Here is an 18,348-nt window from a genome sequence, read left to right as displayed (position 1 = left end):
CAGAAACGAAATCTACGAAGCACGCGATACAGAAAAGAACAATCGATTCGCTCGCAACCCAGAAACCGAAAAACGAACACTAGCGAACTAACTTCACAACCCTACAAGAAAATTTAAAAAAATCTAAGGGTCACTTTGTAAAAAAACATGCTGTGTTCTATATATGACTTGAATTGCATGGGGAGCAAAGGGTAATAGGTCAGTATGCGCCTGGCGTAGGTGCGGTGCGGACGTCCGGATGCACCCAACAGGCGCGGCCAGCCTCCCCGCCGCACCAGAGGCGGAGGTGCAAGCTATGCACTCGATGGATTGGCTCTTCAAGAAAGAGAGGATATATCTGCTCGCACAATTCTGGCAACAGGTAAAGATCATTTAAGAAAAAAACAACAGAGGATTATAAATTTGGCATGATTTATACCTTCATCTCGCATACCTCTCAAAGGACCGTGTGTAACTTACGATAAAAGCCTGAATTAAATATACAAAAATTAGATCTTGTAACACTAAAACAAAAGTAGATAAAAATCAAGCAAAATCTAGGACAAAACGTAAAGTAAACTCATAACATTAAATATCATGAATACGATCAAAATAGTCCAAACCAATAAAGATAACACAACCCAATTTAATAGGTAACCCTCGATCAACATTACACCCTCAACCCACAAATTGATTCCACATGTACCTGTTATTTGAGTAACAGCTATTTCCACTAACAGTTATTACAGGTAACCGAAGATAGTGCGATAAGCCCGGAGACAAAATCAATTAATAGAACTACAATATGCTTTGGGGTCGAAATTAAACCGATTACATCGTCTATGTAAACTTGAGTTTCTAGGTATAATTACAGATATGTAAGATCCTTTATAGACACAACAACAACAAGTTTATACATCTCACTGCTGGGCACATGTCTCCTCTCAGACGAGGGTTTAGGCAATAGTCCAAAGATGTTTGCCATGTTTTCCTGTTTTCATCAGGACGTTTTCATTCTCCGAAAAGCTCATGGTAAATTCCATTTTCTACTCTCAGACTTGAACAATCTGATGAAGCATTTAGGCGCCGGCTGAAAGAACTTTTCTTGAAAAAGCCGTAAATGAATTTATAGACCTAAAAAAAGTAACGATATTCAGTATTTTCAGTTATTTTAATTTTTATCTTGACATACTTTTATATATTTGCTATCAACTTATGACGATCCTTAACGGGTAATGACAACAATATTATTTCATGAGTTGTTAATTTTCTAATTATTGCGTATTTTTCTTATAATTTTCATTTTTTCTGACGATCTCAATATAATTTCTAATACTTTGACATGTAGTGCAATTTATACTGTAATGTTGTATTTGAGAAATAAATAAATCTGAATCAAATTAATCTTCGCCCGGATTCGAACCCACGGCCTCTGCTTTAGTATTTTCAACCTCTTGAAGCTCGGTGATTTCAGTCTCTTTAAAATTTACTTTTGTGACAAAAAGTAACCTATGTCCAGATCCTAGGTTCTATCCTTAATCTTGACGTAAAAAATCCATAGGGCGATAATGTAATGATAAAGCCCGTGCGTATACGTTAGGACATCACAGTCGACTTTGTCATGACACTGTTTACAGTACGTTTGATGAAAGTCTCTTCAAAACCGGAACGCAGTAATGCTCACATTACTGCTTGGCGGTAGAAATAGGTTAGGTAGCAATACTTCCTTTACTGCCTCTGTGGCCGAACCGGACTGCCACGCAGAGGTCCCAGTTTCGATTCCCGGGCCGAGAGAAATATTTGTATTGCCCACATTTATTTCTCTCGTGAGTTTGGTGTAATTTGTGGTTGTTTATGTGTGTGTCCATGGCACCCGCGACACAGGGTTTCTTTAGTGAAATTTAGGTTTATCTTTTACTTACTGTTAGTTAACAGATAACGTAGGTTCGAATGTCTGTGCCTACAGTTTGGCCGTGCACCATGAAACTACACCCAATACGTTACATCTATTCAACCATGTGTTTACACATATAAATGAGTTATGCAAGTCGATCAGAGTTGTTTAGTTATATTAACTTTAATATCAATGTTCCACGTTCTTCACGAATGAAAATAATATTTATAAAGAATGTTATAAAAATTTTCTAGCTAAGTAAAGACTATAGGTATATCTCTATATCTCAATACCAAAATTCATCGAAATTGTTTCAGCGGTTCAGGCGTGAAAACGTAACTGACTTAGTCATATTAGTTTGTATTCATCTCACCTCCGCTGTTAGAACAGCGATGAAAATAATAGCCATAGCTGTTAACGAAAAGTGTGAGTACTCATTTAAAGCAACGTAATTTAGAGACACTTATAGTACCCAACTGAGTCTCGATCCAACCGTATTGCATTCTGAGACAATACAATACAAAATCAATTAATAGTTGCACATACAATTAACCTGCAGGGGCGCGTAATGGTGGTCAATTATGTCCATTGTTTGAGTCGATCGGGGACAGGGGTTAAACGTTGGAAAGAACCGGGAAGTTTCGCTTATTAGTATTAGAACACACATTGATTATTTGCTGTTAACATTAACTTTTGGGTTAGCGTTTGGATTAAATAACATAGCTACGAAATGCTTATGAAAACAATACTATTGTTTCATATCTCAAATTTTACTGCGTCGCATGTATTTGTTTTTTTTTCAAACAACCCCACGTTTCGTGTTCTTTCACAAGTTCCGGTATAATGGTTAACTAAGATGGTGTTAGTCATCAAGATCTTATGTCTAATATTAATGCAAACCACCTTATTCTGAGCTATAATTACAAAAATAATTTTCTTTTTTACCAAAACCATGTTCCAGTTTTACCTGCATACGTATTTTTATAAAATATTTAAACTATATGGCATTTTATTGACTAAATCAAATATTGTTTTATAAATAAAAGTAAACTAGAATAATTATAACTTTTAAAAAAAACGGACTTTAAATGTCGTGGAATTACATCTATTTGCGAGGTTTTTCTTCAGAGGTGGAATATTTCCTTCAAATTTAAATGGGACCAGTAAATACTAAGGTACCCTCTTTCCAACAAAAAAAGAATCATGAAAATCGGTTCACGATTGCACATACACACAAAAGATAGTCGAATTAACCTCCTTCTTTTTTTAAGTCGGTTAAAGAAACAAAATAAACTTATTAAAGACTTCTATTATTTTACTCAATTTAGTCATGTTTCTGGTTCTCAACCATTGGGGGCTATAGCAAAACATAAGCTAGGGTTATGTAGTCTATGAGCCTGCAGCTGAGTTATAGACCCATTTAATTTTTTTTTATTTATTTTAATGTCAAACAAAGCAGTTTTTTCTGTGATTTAATAATATTTTCTACTGTTATGAATTTGATTATTAATAACCTTGATAAATGTAGGTTTATCTGTAACAGTAACGCTGGCTGTGTTTAATATCTCAGTATTTTATGCCTTCTCCTCCTGTAAACAAAGTTAACAGTTGATTAATAGCAAAATCAATGTACCACATTACAAATATTCATATCATCAAATGCAAACAACAATCGTGTTTTACGTGTGTTTTTGTTTTGGCTGTTAAATTACAATGCATAATATATCTTCGCAACACATTGTCGCCTCTGTTTCATAACAATTTAATCTTTGACAAGTCACATGCCATTATAATATTCTATTGTCTGATAGGGTAATATCAGATCTGATCGTCTTTGTTCTTATTGTTATTTTATTATGGCACGTTTGGAGGTTACATTTATGTAACGTTATTTGTAATAATTGTTCTATATGAGATAAACTTAAATAAAAATCTTTATATTGGTATCCAGTACCCTGGATCCATAATTTCTGCCTACCCCCTTTGGGCACCACTGCACATACGTTGCTGTTTCAGTAAAGTTATAATGTTATATAAAAGAACAGTCTGCCCATCATGACCAAAGGAATATCTATACATCCTATTCATGAACAATGTCTGTGCTTTAAACGTAAAAATAAAAACTACACGGTGTCGACATAAACAATCATATAATAATTTTTAACTACTCAAGCAACTATGACATTATGTAGATAGATGCCTTACCACATATAAACGTAGAGCGATAATAACAAAAATTAACACGAACGCTTCCTGTCAATAATCATTTCTGCGTAATCACTGATCTATGACATTTAGCTGTCACGTGTCAAATACACACTAATGTCAATTACACGTTCGTAACTCAAAGCGATCGAATTATTCTAATCGAGAACTGTAAGCGACATCAATTTTCAATTGCTACAAGAAATAATATTTCTAATGAACACAAACCAACTGGTCGTTAAATATTTGCCAAACAACAAAAACAAGATTTTTTTATTTTAATTTTTTTTATTAAGGCTTTGGCAAAGCCATCAGCCTAAACATGAAGTTTAAATATGTTTCTGTAAATATGGCCGCCACAAAGAGGATAGTCAATTTGAGGCGGCGTGGTTGGATTGACTCGGGATTCCTTAAAACGGGCCGATACGGGTATTTTAGTTCGAGATTCGTATAATTTCGCGTTTTAATCTTCGATTAATTCCACTTTAAACTAGATTTCACAAAATAATTGAAAGTCAAAATAAAAACGACACTTTTCCCTCCAAAAGGTCCAGAGCGAATCCACAACAAAAAGAGAATTAAGAAAACAATAAACAGATTCCAAATTCCAAATTTCAAAAACGTTCATAAAATCGAATTGAAAAAAGGAACAGTCCTACTCTGTTTACAATCGACGATCGACTTAACGAAATTACAATGGATTTTCGAAACCGCATTGAAATAAATATTCATCTACATTCAAGGAACCGAAGACTAGCTGATGCGTCGCTAAGATACTACATTATTTGAATGCCCGATAGTATTGTTTCACGTACTCCTGTGTAAGCTTGAGCACAGACTTAAGCACGGATTCAAGTACTTAAAGCGCAACATTGATTAAGCATATTTACATTTGAATTTACATATGCCGTGCCTAGAAATGCACTTATCGATTACTGCTTTTGTTTTAATTTCAAGGCAGAAATGTGATGTTTCGTGGCACGAATGCATTATATAGAAATCAATATTTTTACTACCGACTTGCAAGTAACCTCAAGGTTTTAGAACCTGAATGTGGACTTAAACGATACCTTGAAATATTTATTCATTCTTTCTGTTAAATTTAAGAGTAAATCTTAGATATAACTCTTCCATGGTATAAATGAAGCAATATTATTTTATAAATAAACTATAAATAATATCACGCTTGGTTGGGTACAATCTCACCTGATGTGACCGACGATGGTACGCGTTTGCCTAAAAAATGCCTATTCACTCTAGTCTTTGGGACGGCTCTGCCAAGTACTTGCTCGATGCCCTAGATGGACTGCAGCCTCCTCTTAGCAGATCCTCATGTAACTGAGCATGCGGAGTCGTTACAGCTTCGCAGAGATATAGCGTCTCTTAGCGTATTCTATCGCCTGTACCACGGTGAGTGCTCTGAAGAGTTATTCAACCTTATCCCTTCCTCTCCTTTCCATCAGCGGACCACCCGTGCCGGACTGCGTTGCCACAGTTGGACGGTCAGTTCAATACCGTCCCGCACTAAAACGTTTGGCAATTCGTTTTTATGCCGAACCATCAAATTGTGGAACCAACTCCCGGCGCATGTATTCCCTCCCCTCTATAACATCGGGTCCTTCAAACGTAGTGTGAAGAAGCATTTGGCCAGACCGGCAAAATGATAGTGACGGAGTGAAGATATTTGTGTTTTCCATCCGTTACTCTCATCTCTGGACTGCATTTGCACTTTCCATCAGGCGCGGTGCCATCATTTTGCCGAGTCACAATAAAAAATAAAAAAAAAGTCTTGAATAGCCCCAAATTGTAGTGTTCGAGAAACACAGATAGAGTATTCTATTCATTTGCCGTACGCATCAGAAAGGAGGAAGCAAAGCGCAAAGTGCGAATGGGTGGTATATCAACGACATAAGGATGGAGAAAACAATTTTATCAATCGTGGAACGGTTTCCCTTTCTATGTCTTCTTCTTATTTTAAGAGTTTGGCTCTTTTCCGATACTACAGGACTTTAACTTTTTCCCTTATCTGCCTTCGTCTGCCTCTTTTTCCTTTGATCTTCCCTTTTATGACGCTTTTAAGAAAACTATCGTAACATATCAGATGCCATCTTTCCCCTTCGGTACGGTTTCCTTTTGGATGGCTGATCTTATGTTTTGGTGACTTCGTTGAGGAAGCGAACTAAAAACCCATTAACGAAGAGATTCTCTTATGGCCTTCAAGGATCCAGGGATTCAGCCACAAATACCACAAAGCACTGACTGAGATTGATATATTTGGCCCTTTTGCATCACCCATATTAGTATGACATGAGAGAGGACCACAGTGTCCACACACATGAGGGATGCGGCACATTAGCTTTCGGCTAAATTTCTCTGGACTTACAGCAAACAAGTTTCATTTCAAATCGTATGGTATCTGGTTATTCGGAAGACAGATCTTATCGTTATAACACGGCACCTTCGTTTCTTTTTTGTACACTTTCCCCTGGATTTCTTCGTACCACCTTACCTTCGATGATGTTTCGATGCCATCTTAGAATTAAATTTGTGTTTCTTATTTACCCAAGCGTTTTAAAGATAAGAATATAATTTTCAAAAATATACGACTTTCTAGGTAGATAATTCATATTAATCGACTTTCTATTATTTGATGCCACGGTTTTAATTACAAAGTAACAATTTCGTATTAACTAAATAAAAGCTTTTTTTTTAGGTTGTATTTTACTTTAAAGTGCAAACTTTAACCAGTTGGTAAAAGATGGAAAAATAACTTTTATTTTTTGTTTTTCCATGTTGATTGCATTATTGTGCTAAACCCATTTGTTTACCAATAAAATAAAGACTTAAGTTGATTTATTTGAGTTGTAATGTTATGAAAACGCCTTAACGACTCTTAACTAATTAAAAGTTATTCGTGCAATAGTAAAGTGATCATTTGCTGACAAAAATGGTGATCATAAATGGACTATTAGCCACCCATCAAGCGACTTAAAAACCAACGTCGTTTTAAAACCATATTTAATACCCTGCGCAGAGCGATCTCAAAGAAGCGACTTCATAAAAGTAACAATTAACGACTATAAAATCTCAAAGAACCGATAGCTGCAACGTCGCGAACCGATTGTTAGTTTTATAGAGAATAAGGACTCACGATTGACCGAATCAGGTTCGTACACCTTTGTTTTATTATCGATAAACAGTATACTTCAGAATAAGGCGCTTTTATTTCTTTTTTTTATTCCCTATTATGGAGTTTTACAGTAGCGTTATTCGTTATCGAATGTTTTTACTTGTTTTTTTATTTGAATGAATGACTGTTAATTAGGGTTGACCGCAGCCCGTCACCGCAAATACCCGAAGTCGAGTTCGTAATTAATCGACTCGATTCATTCGATCGTATCGGTGCGGAATCGTAAAAAGAGCGCATTTCCCTACGGCGAAGAATGCAATCGGTTCCCACAGCCCTGACGTCCCGAAATATTTGTCCCGTTTAGAGCAAAAAGCCGCGCTCTTTCCCATGCTTATGTCAATGGTTCGAAGGACAGTGACGTGAGCAAGGACGTAGACACGCTAAAAATAGTCCAACTTTTGTCCTCTGACGCCAATGAGTAATGCTTTTTGCATCGCAATTATCTTATTAGCACGCAAAAACACTTAACGTCTCCGAAAACTCGGAATTTGAACGTACCGCAAAACAAAAACTCTTAACCCGTATTTAAAAATCGATTGCAACTAAAAAATTGTCACTGACAAATGATTCGGACGCCTTGCGGTTGAAATTACGAATTCAAATCTTCGAATTTCGAACAAAAACCGCCATTAACGAATGGTTGTTACCTTTTTTCGGCTGTCGATGATTTTCGTAGCTAATCGTATTTTTTGTCGATATTTTTTAGGATAATCGATGCATCAGGCTTCACTAATTCGATTTGCGCTCCTCCCCTTTGTCTATCGGGGGCGTCACCTATTGATCCTCAAGCTCAATCACACAAAATTTCTTAAACACAATGTTCTTAATTGCTAATCTCTATGCATTTGCACATAAGATACAATTCCAATAATAGGTTTGACAATTTTGAAAAATAATCAAAAAATGAAATAGACGCACGGTAGCCGCAGAATACAAATGAATATTCAAAAACCGCAACTAAACGAATAGAGCTCACGACATCGTATCTCGATAATTTAATAATAAAAAAAACTAAAGAATCGATTGTAGCTGATGGCCCGACTCACGATCTGTGGAGCAGTCGAATCATCAACCGCTGATGGTTTTTTAATGATATTTTTCACAATCGGCCCGATCATTGATGGTTATTAGGTATAGGCGAGAGCCTCGAGACATAATACACCTCGCCATTAAAGTCCCTATTCAACTTTAATACAATCATCGTAAATTTACTTACGAAACTTTAAAGGCGGAGTGTACAAGACACTTGACATTGTGAGAACTGTACCCATATCTGGCTTCCAAGACAAATGTATGAAAATTATAGGCATTAATAAAAGATGTAAGAAGTTTTCGAGAACAAATAATATTGAGATTTATTTCGTACGTTTTAAAGCGAACTTTAATGTGGACGTTTTGATCATTAGAGCTAATCATGAAGTAGCGGTAATCGACGGTTAACGATAATTCGCCGAGGCGAATGCGATTATTCCCCTTTTAATGACTTTTATGAGAAACTTTATGACATTAAGAAGATGTACTATGTATTATTTATAAAAAAATTGGAAATAATCGATAAATTTTATTGTCTTAAATCACTACACTTGTTCTTGGTATAATAAACCCAGATATAATCATACGTCAAATGTAATACGAACTACATAACACAAATAATGTCTTTAAGCATTAAAAAGTTATCTGGTAATTTTGTTGATAAATTCTTCCTCAAAAGTTGTCATTTTGCAGATGTGGTTTTATTACACCAAGGCTGCGTGTTTTTGATTATTGTATTTCTTTTTCAAAAACGGATTTTGAAAGACGTTTTTTATTCCTAAGACATCGCTATCAATCGTCTTTGATAATCGTATACGAGTATAGACTTGCAAAAAGAAAACTTTTTTTGTTAAAAAAAACCAACCTCTAATAACATCTATTTGCCAATTTTTAATGCAATTGGTTAACGGAAAGTGCGCGAAACCGGATTCACCCCCAATTTACCGTTTTAGTTTATAGTTTACAGTTTAGTTAGTTTAGACTTTTCTCCTTTTTTTCGAAGTCGGTTGAAAATGATCTAGGCTGTTATCTTTAAAATTAGTAATGTAGTGTTCTAATTTTTAAATAACAAATCGTAAATGAAAACTTTTTAAATTTATTACTGTATATGTTAATTCTGCCAAAAGAATGAGTGGTAGAGTTTAAATGTGAAGATTCCAAGATAAATGCCTCGGTGGCCGAACGGTTACCACGCAGAGGTCGCGGGTTAGATTCCCAAGTCGGGAGAAATATTTGTATGGCATATATTTATTTCTCTCGCGAGTTTGGGTGTAATTTGTGGTTGTCTACGTGTATGTCCAATGCACCCGCGATACAGATTTTCCCTAGTGTGGAGCTATGCGTGTGTGTGTGTGATCGAAGTGTTATATTTTATTTTCACTCTTATATTTTTTTTACATATTTGGGTACATTTTCCAATTACTGTTGTTAATTTTAATCCAAATCACTACGACAGCGTTTAAATTATTGATTAATATATTAGATCTTTCGTCTGCTAGCCATGAGTCTCCTCGAGGGTTTGGGCCACAGTCCGCTAGTCATGCTATCCCAATACGGGTTAGGGACTTAACTCGTTTTCCGAGGGTTGTAAACCTTCTTCGACGTGCAAGTTTTATCACGACGCTTTCATCACCAAAAAGCTCATAGGAAATTTCAAATTGAAATCTTCGCAGATAAATTCCGAGTTACTCATAGGTTATACCCGGATTCGAACTAACGGCCTCTGTTTGAGAGTCGACAAGTGAAACTATTAGGCTACCACGGTTTTTTTTAATTAATATTACTAAGTGATGACATGACAGTAATAGACTACATAGTATATGTGTGTTTTTGTGTCTAATGTGTGGCACATTGAAGCTACACTTATTTTATAAATGTCAACTTCTATTTTATGCTGTGTTGCCAAAAAAATTACTTACGAATCTCAAATGTCTCCACGATTTGAATACCTACCAGTGAACCAAGACGGAGCGAGCAAAAAGTAGTTGCAGCTTATAATTTAGCTCAATTAGGCTTATTTCAGCTTGTTCAGCGACACACGTAGCTCATTAGCATAGTCTTTGGTATGAACTGCTGTGAACGGGTTACGGGTAATTTTCTCCGCACTTTCGCTGTAGGGAATCCATTTTATCGTTTGTTTGTAAACAATGCAAGTATAGTTGTATATGTATGTTGTTAAATTTTTGGTAGAACGCGATTATAGATTGAGATGTTGAATGTTTTGGATGATCTCTCGGCGATTTGTTAATCCGGTTTTGTGCAGATAATTTGTGACGGGACGAACAACGTGGAACGTGGTAAACGACACGCCTACCCATAGCCGTTGCAGTGCCATTCAGAGCTTTAAATCGCAAAGATCTTTATGCACTGCACCCGTCACCCTGAGACATAAGTTGACAAGTCCCATGTGCCTCTAATTTCAACAACGCCCTTACACTTTAACTTTTTCTCGCTACGTACCTTTTCAAGAACATTCTTGATTTGTTCTGAGAACGTCTTCCTCCTTCAAAGTTGCTTTCCACATTATTATAATATCTCTTTCGTCAGATAAATTCCGAGATACTCATTGGTTATACCCGGATTCGAACTAACGGCCTCTGTTTGAGAGTCGACAAGTGAAACTATTAGGCTACCATGTTTTTTTTTTATTAATATTACTAAGTGATGACATGACAGTAATAGACAATATAGTATATGTGTGTTTTTGTGTCTAATGTGTGGCACATTGAAGCTACACTTATTTTATTAATGTCAACTTCTATTTTATGCTGTGTTGCCATAAAAAATTACTTACGAATCTCAAATGTCTCCATGATTTTAATACCTGCCAGTGAACCAAGTCGGAGCTAGCAAAAAGTAGTTTTTGCTTATAATTTAGCTCAATTAGGCTTATTTCAGCTTATTCATCCGCTCAATGTGCCCGAACCACCTCAACATACGTTTAAATGCACCCGTACTCAGTAATATAATCTAAAAAAAAATAATCTAGAAAAAAACAACCTAAAAATACTTCACGTATCGGCTAAACTAACCTTCCGAGACCTTTCCCACAGTAAAAAAGCAACTAATTCGCTATGAATCGCGATCAATCATCATTATTATACAACATATCGATATATTGCGTGTCTCTAGTCTTACTATGTACCATAGATTATTAGACATAGACAATAGAGCTTTGACAGGTATGACTGAATGCTTTGGCATTGAACAGAATATGGAAGGATAATTATTTTAGTTACTGGCTGTATAAGTTCACTATCTTTGTCGTTCTTGAGTTTTTTTACTTGTGCCGGAGACAAAAAAAAACAACAAACTTTTTACATAGAAATTATATTTATAAATTAGTTCGATCTTACTCGCTAGTGATGTCCTGTTACAATTGTGTGATCTATGGCGTACCATTTAGTTTTTTGTCTATGATGAATGTTGTAGATGGTAAATATGGACATACATTTGACCAGTAATACTTATGTCATCAAACCTGAAAAACTTTTACATCCAATACAATGACAAATGCGTAGGTAAACGAGTAAAGGTCCTTGTGAAACAGTTCGTCCAGGAAAGTACGGACCTTACTTACTTCTGCCGCCAAGCAGTATTGCGAGCATTGCTGCGTTTCGATTTTATAGGTAAACCCGGAACGTAAAAAAGGTCTCAGGCATCTGAGACTTGTTAAATTATGCCTCAGGGTGACGGGTGCAGTGATGATGCCCCTAAGATTTTTGCGATTCAAAGCTCAGAGTGGCACTGCAACTGTTATGGACAGGCGTGTCGCTTACTACCAGGCACACGACTTGTTCGTCCCGTCGTTTGGTGTCGTAAAAAGTTTAATGCACAAGGTGAAGATTGCCATCTCCTGAATTAATTCCTTGTTGGGTTTCTACGACATTTCCGCTAGCTTCATATTATATGTAAATTGCAAATTCATTCTCCCCATAAAAAAACATTCAACACAAATAAGAAACAAACGTCGCCATGCAAATACAGAACCGAGTAACCTAACAACAGAACGTGTCAACGCTAAGTACCACTTAATGAACGGTCCATAGAGACGTAATGACATGTCCGGCCTTGGACCACTTGCCACCTTTTGTGGCAGGCCGTGTAAAAACCTGTACCGGTAAAAAAAAAGATTTTTACGTTTTTGATTTTTCAGTCTTTAAAAATTGCACTCTTTTTAAATTTGGAAACCCCTAATTTATAAAAGAATAAAAACAAAACCTTAAGATTTCGTATTTCGAATTTGGAATTCGAAACAAACGCGCGTCCTTATTCTGTTTAACATCGATTAATTACGAATCGATACCGATTGCATCGTACATTAACAAATGGCGGTATACCTTCAAGATTTACGATCACATTATGGTAAGTGACACTAAAACGATGTCGCTTGCTTTAAAGGGCCGATCGGAACGTCTTTGCGGCCGAAATAAACTAATCGTAAAATTTTATGAAAAGTGCTTTCTACGTTCGACTTGTTATAGTACCTTAATATTTGAGGACATGTGTAGACTTTTTACTACGTGTAAAACTATTGTTTTTATTGTCTTGAATTGATCTTAATTTTACTTATTTTTGTTAACATTACATTTTATATAGGACCTTTGCGTCTTTTTTTATGATACCCAGAGACGAACAAGTGTGCGCCTGGTGTTTAGCGACACGTGTGGACGTAGCACTTGCAAACTGCAGTGCCACTTAGAGATTTAAACGGCTAAGATTTGAGCGGCGCTACCACCGCTCCCGTCACCATGAGACATAAGTTGGCAAGTCCCATGTCCCTTCAAAACCGGAACACAGTAATGCTGGCATTACTGCTTGACCCCAGAAATAGGTACGGTGGCTTTTCTGGACGAACCCTTTCACAAGGAGGTCTATTGCCACTAAATATCCTAATTTTCTACCCTAAATTCTCTCTCTATTTATTACATTTATATTATATTTATATTACTGTTCCATGTCATCAAAGACTGACGTAATTATGTGTATGACGTTATACAATCAAAATAAACTTAAAACATTGCAAAAGGAGCTTTTCAAATGTGAAATCCCTCGAAATACTAAAACTTTGTAGATGCATCATTACTAAACGTGAATATTCAAAACTGTTAAACAGAAGCGCATTTCCAAACTCAAAGTTCACGTCAAAGAAACACGAATTTCCGAGGAGAGAGCGATCTTTGCATTGTTGCCTTGGGTACAACTATTCATTGTCTGCCATTCTCAACTGCTTATAATCAAAATTGCACTTTATATCGCATTGAATAAGCGTTTCGAAGGATTAGAAATCAGTTACCAACAATGAGGTGGAGCTTGGTAGCAATTGTACAACGAAAATGTCATTCAACATGTTGTTTGACTGATCGCTATCGAACGTCGAGAATGCAACGTACTGTTTACAGAATAAGACTCTATGTATCGTAATTTATCTTCTTTTTCACAGTGACGTCTTATTATGTTCATTATTTTTAAAAATTCGATTCACAAAACACAGAATAGACCTTAAGAATATCGATTAAATCGTAAACATTCTTTTAATTAGCCCAACGGTAACATTGCGATTAATTAAAGCCGATCAAAATGTTAACAAAAACCAATGTTACGGTAACACATAATCTCGTATTTAACACTACGCCGCTAAAAAAGCGTGTTAGAGCCGTGTTAGCTGAACGCTAGGCGTTTTTGTCGACGATACTGTGAGAGGCGCAAGCAAAATCGCCCATTGTTCATACGATACGCATCGCGCCTGAAATTGCTCGCACGCTTACCGGGCCTTCGTTCTCGTGTGCAATTTGAAACGACTTCATAATAGAAAAATCTTTGGGGTTTTGTTAAATTTTACCTCATCCCTATAAGTACTTCTGAAAGGATTTCTTACACCCATACGCACGAAACCCAGCATCATCCTTCGTAATGCAGTGGCAAAGGAATGAAATGTTTTCCTAAATCAACAATTTAGGGCTATTCAAGGCTAGAGTGAATCACTCTCCCTTTACGTCAAAAGGATTGTAGACAAGCTTTCGTCCGTTTTACATTAAAAAAGAAAGTAATAAATGCTTTTTTTTTATTATACCAAGTGACGGGACGAACAAGTCATGCAGGAGTTGCAGTGCCACTCAGAGCTTTAAATCACAAAGATCTTAAAGCCATAAGCCAAGAGCTTACAAGTCCCACGTGCCTGCAATTCCACCGGCACCCTTACCCTTCAAAACCGGGACGCTGTAATGCTCTCATTACTGCTTGGCGGCAGAAATAAGAAAGTTGGCCGTACTTTCCTGGACGAACTGGTCTCAAACAACGAAATTTCTGTTCCAAATTACAAAGTTGAAACCGGGATTTCCTGGTGGCGTCCAATGTCTTAACCGCTGAGCCAATAGTCTTTAGTAAAAAAAACTAAAAGAAAACGTGTCGATATTACAAGCTGGAAAAATACCAATAAAATTTGAAAAAAAAAAAAATCCCCCATTTTTCAGCAGCAATTGACACGCACCGGCAGCCGTTCGAAAATCGAAAACATTCTCAAATTTAGAACGCGCATTCGAACTCTTTCAAAAGACGCTCGAATCGAAAACAGCGATTAGTTTTAAGTGTCGTCGTTCGAACTTTTAAAAATATGTCGCTCGTTCAGTTTTATATTTAAATCCGGGAGAATGCGTTCTATTTCTCTGCCACTTTACGATGTTTGTCATTTAATGATTTTTCGTTACGAAACAAGATTGGAAATATGAATTTATTGGCTGAATGACGCATTTCAAAATCCTCGTTTCCGTTGGAAAACTTTTAATTAAACATTGAAATAAGGAAGCAGTGTTGTTATGTATCTCTGTTATTTCCTCTCGTCTTGACGGTTTAATGCGTAGTCAATGTCTTTAACGTGTCCGAAGCGGGATTTGTATCGGTGACATTTCTGTAATCGTCCCGGACGTCGTCATAAATCCAAGTGGACAACGACTACCCTCTATTTTGAAATCTAATTGATGGCCTGATGTTATTGGTCGAAAGTTGGCAACTTAGACTGTTCAGTTTTTGTAATTAGTTAATAAGCGAACACTGGCTTTTATAATATCAAATGGCGAGACGAAGAAGTCGTGTGCCTGGTAATCTACACGAATGTCCGTAATAGTTCTGCCCTTCTTATCATAACTAACGTAGGTAATCGTATTTTTAAAGAAACTGAGTTATTAACATATATGGAATTAATGAATCGAGATCTACAACACCCTGTAAGCGTTTTTTTATATCTTATTTAGTTTAAATTTATTGTTAAGCAAAATCAGCTAAATTGACATTTTTTCAAAGAAGAAAACTGTACGTACTAATATCTCAAAAGTTACCAAAATGCAAATGCGTCAGTTATGACAAGGAGGACAGAGTTGCAGTGCCATTCAGAGCTTTAAATCGCAAAGATCTGAGGGGCACTGTCACTGCGCCGGTCACCTTGATACATAAGTTGACAAGTCCCATGTGCCTGTAATTTCACCAGCACCCTTACCCTTCAAAACCGGAACACAGTAAAGCTGACATTACTGCTTGGCGGCAGAAATAGGTAAGGTGGCAGAACTTCCCTGGACGATCTCTTTCACAAGGAGCGCTACTGCTACTATTTTATATAATATATATAAAGCTACAAATCCAGACTCACTTAGAAAAATAGAACGCATACTTCCCGATATGATGGAAAAAAGATATTTATAACCGTATCCGTACACGGATACGCTCCAAGGCAAAGAATCAAATATGAGAACACCTGAATGTGGAAAATATAAACGAGTGATCAACGGCCTGCAAAAACTATAATACATGAGGGGATTTTTGTGCACTTTTATGGGATACACCTTGGTCAATTTTTGCGGAAAATAAAAAATGTTCGAATAAACAAGATTGCCGCCATACAAATTTCGAAGCGTTCTATCACGGAAAGTATTTGAGATAGGTAGGAGGTGCTGGAAGGAATGTCATAGAGAGTAATAGTGGTCAACTGCATGTGTAAAAAAAATCAAAATGGCGAATCCAACATGGCGGCCGAAGAAAAAACTGCTTCGATTCTAATCTAATCTGCTCTGATTCGACTGAAAATTAGCATGTGAAGGCCACTAGAAATGGATAATAATTTGTGCTCAAAATTTGTTTTTCGCCATTTTCAAATATGACCGTCATAGAAGCGTTCGTAGGCGGCAGAAAAAAAATTGCTCAGATGCCTTTAAAACTTCGCATATGGGGGTCTCTAGGAGTGCTTGATAATAATTTTTGATCAAATTGGTTTTTCGCCATTTTTCAATATGGCTGCCATAGAAGTATTTTTTGGCGGCAAATGAAAATTTGCTCTAATTTGATTGAAAATCGGCATATGGGGGAGTCTATGGCAGTTTAATAATAATTTGCGGTCAAGATTTATTTTTCGCCATTTTTTTTAATATGGCTGCCATACAAACTTTTGGCGGCAGATGGAAATTTGCTCTAATTCAGCTGAAAATCGGCATGTGGGGATGTCTATGGGTGTTTAATAATAATTTGCTGTCAAAATTTACTGTTCACTTTGTACGAGGTGTAGCGGAGGGCGAAGCCCGAAGCGTCGGCACGCCACCTTACGTAAGTAGTATACGGAGACTCTGTTACGGTACAAGATTTCACAATTGTTCAAAATGTAAGGCATACTTCCTGATGTAGTGGAAATAAGATACTTATAGCGTTGTTGTATCTCGACTTTTTTCTTTTTATTTTCTTGGAAGGGACCTCATGAAAACCGGTGTGCAAGCCCCTCAACCACGGAGATCGAGTTCGATCTTAATACAAATAAAATTACGTGCACTAAGTCATTTTGGAAAATAAATTAAAAAAAAAAAATTTTAAAACGATTTATTTGGAAACCTCGGTGGCCCAGTAGCAAAATGGTCACTTGATAAAGTACCGGGTTCTATCCCGGTACGACCAACTTGGGAAACGAACTTTTCTAGATCAATTCCGTTGCTCTGATACTTATAGCACACGAAATTCCCTTATTTGTGACCAGGTCATTGGCAAAGAGTACATTATACATAACAAGTCATCAGCTCATATCGCCTCTGGTGGCCAACGCGGGAACTATTTTTCTCTGTACTTACTGGGTTACTGGGTTCATGATTTTTTAAACATGTAGTTGATATTTTGTAGAAAGATCGAAAGCGCCATTTTTAATTTCTGTTTCAAGGAGCGTGTTTCAATTGTTTACGACTGTTTTAAAATATCTACGTCCTGTTTTAATTTCAACTTAATTAAAACCTAAAATATGCAACCCCGAAAAATTTTTCAAGATGGCGATTATTCCCTTTTTACAAAACACCGACGATATTTTGTTGTAAGTCGCTGCATTTGCGAAATTATTTCGGGTTCTGGAAAATTACTTAAAAATTACATGGCCAATACGAGATGCCAGCGACATCTATTGATTAACGATGTCCGTCTTCATGGTTATTGGCGTGGTTGTTATTGTCACTAATTACAGATAAGTCAACCCGTGACTACGAACCGCATAAACGTTCCGAAACTTCTAGCACACTCGTAAAAAAACATCATACCGTGGTATAGAAACCTGTAACTAATGATAGTAATATCATTATTCAATGATGGAATCGATTTGTTCTAATGACATTTACTTATTGTGATTTTTGTTTTTTTTTGCGTGAATTCTTTTTTAACCATCATTGGCTACAATAGAATATTAGCGAGAACTATGTACTCTATAGTAGTTGTAGTACCAGTAGAGCTTCTTGTGGAAGAGTTCGTCCAGAGAAGTACTGCCACCTTACCTATTTCTGCCGCCGAGCAGTAATGTGAGCATTACTACGTTCCGGTTAGTGATGAAAGAGACTCAGTCTTGTAAGGCCTTTCAAAAAACCTCGACTAATTTTCAACGCCTCACGACTAGTCTAGTCGTCTAACCCTCAAGTCTTGAGTCATAAGACTAAAACTGAAGACTAATTCGAGTCCAAGTCTTTTAACCCTAGGAAGCTTAAAAGACTTATAGAACTAAAACGACTAAAAAGACTAAGCGTCGTATTCTAGAACTCTA

General features: G+C 36.5%; 1 protein-coding gene across 6 annotated transcripts in view; it reads left to right on the top strand.

Moving 5' to 3' along the window:
- LOC113226279 (homeobox protein cut) overlaps window positions 1-18,348 on the top strand; it is a 244,866-nt gene that overhangs the window by 31,552 nt on the left and 194,966 nt on the right. For all 6 annotated transcript variants that reach the window (XM_026458849.1, XM_026458847.1, XM_026458845.1 and 3 more), the window contains exon 2: window positions 4-361. In XM_026458849.1, coding sequence (XP_026314634.1) covers window positions 239-361 — 123 coding nt within the window. In that variant the 5' untranslated portion in view covers window positions 4-238. The remainder of the gene's footprint in view (window positions 1-3; window positions 362-18,348) is intronic.

This window comes from Hyposmocoma kahamanoa, unplaced genomic scaffold (assembly GCF_003589595.1).
Source record: "Hyposmocoma kahamanoa isolate Upper Pololo Valley unplaced genomic scaffold, ASM358959v1 185, whole genome shotgun sequence".
NCBI classification, from domain to species: domain Eukaryota; kingdom Metazoa; phylum Arthropoda; class Insecta; order Lepidoptera; family Cosmopterigidae; genus Hyposmocoma; species Hyposmocoma kahamanoa.
This window is presented reverse-complemented; position numbering and strand designations above follow the sequence as displayed.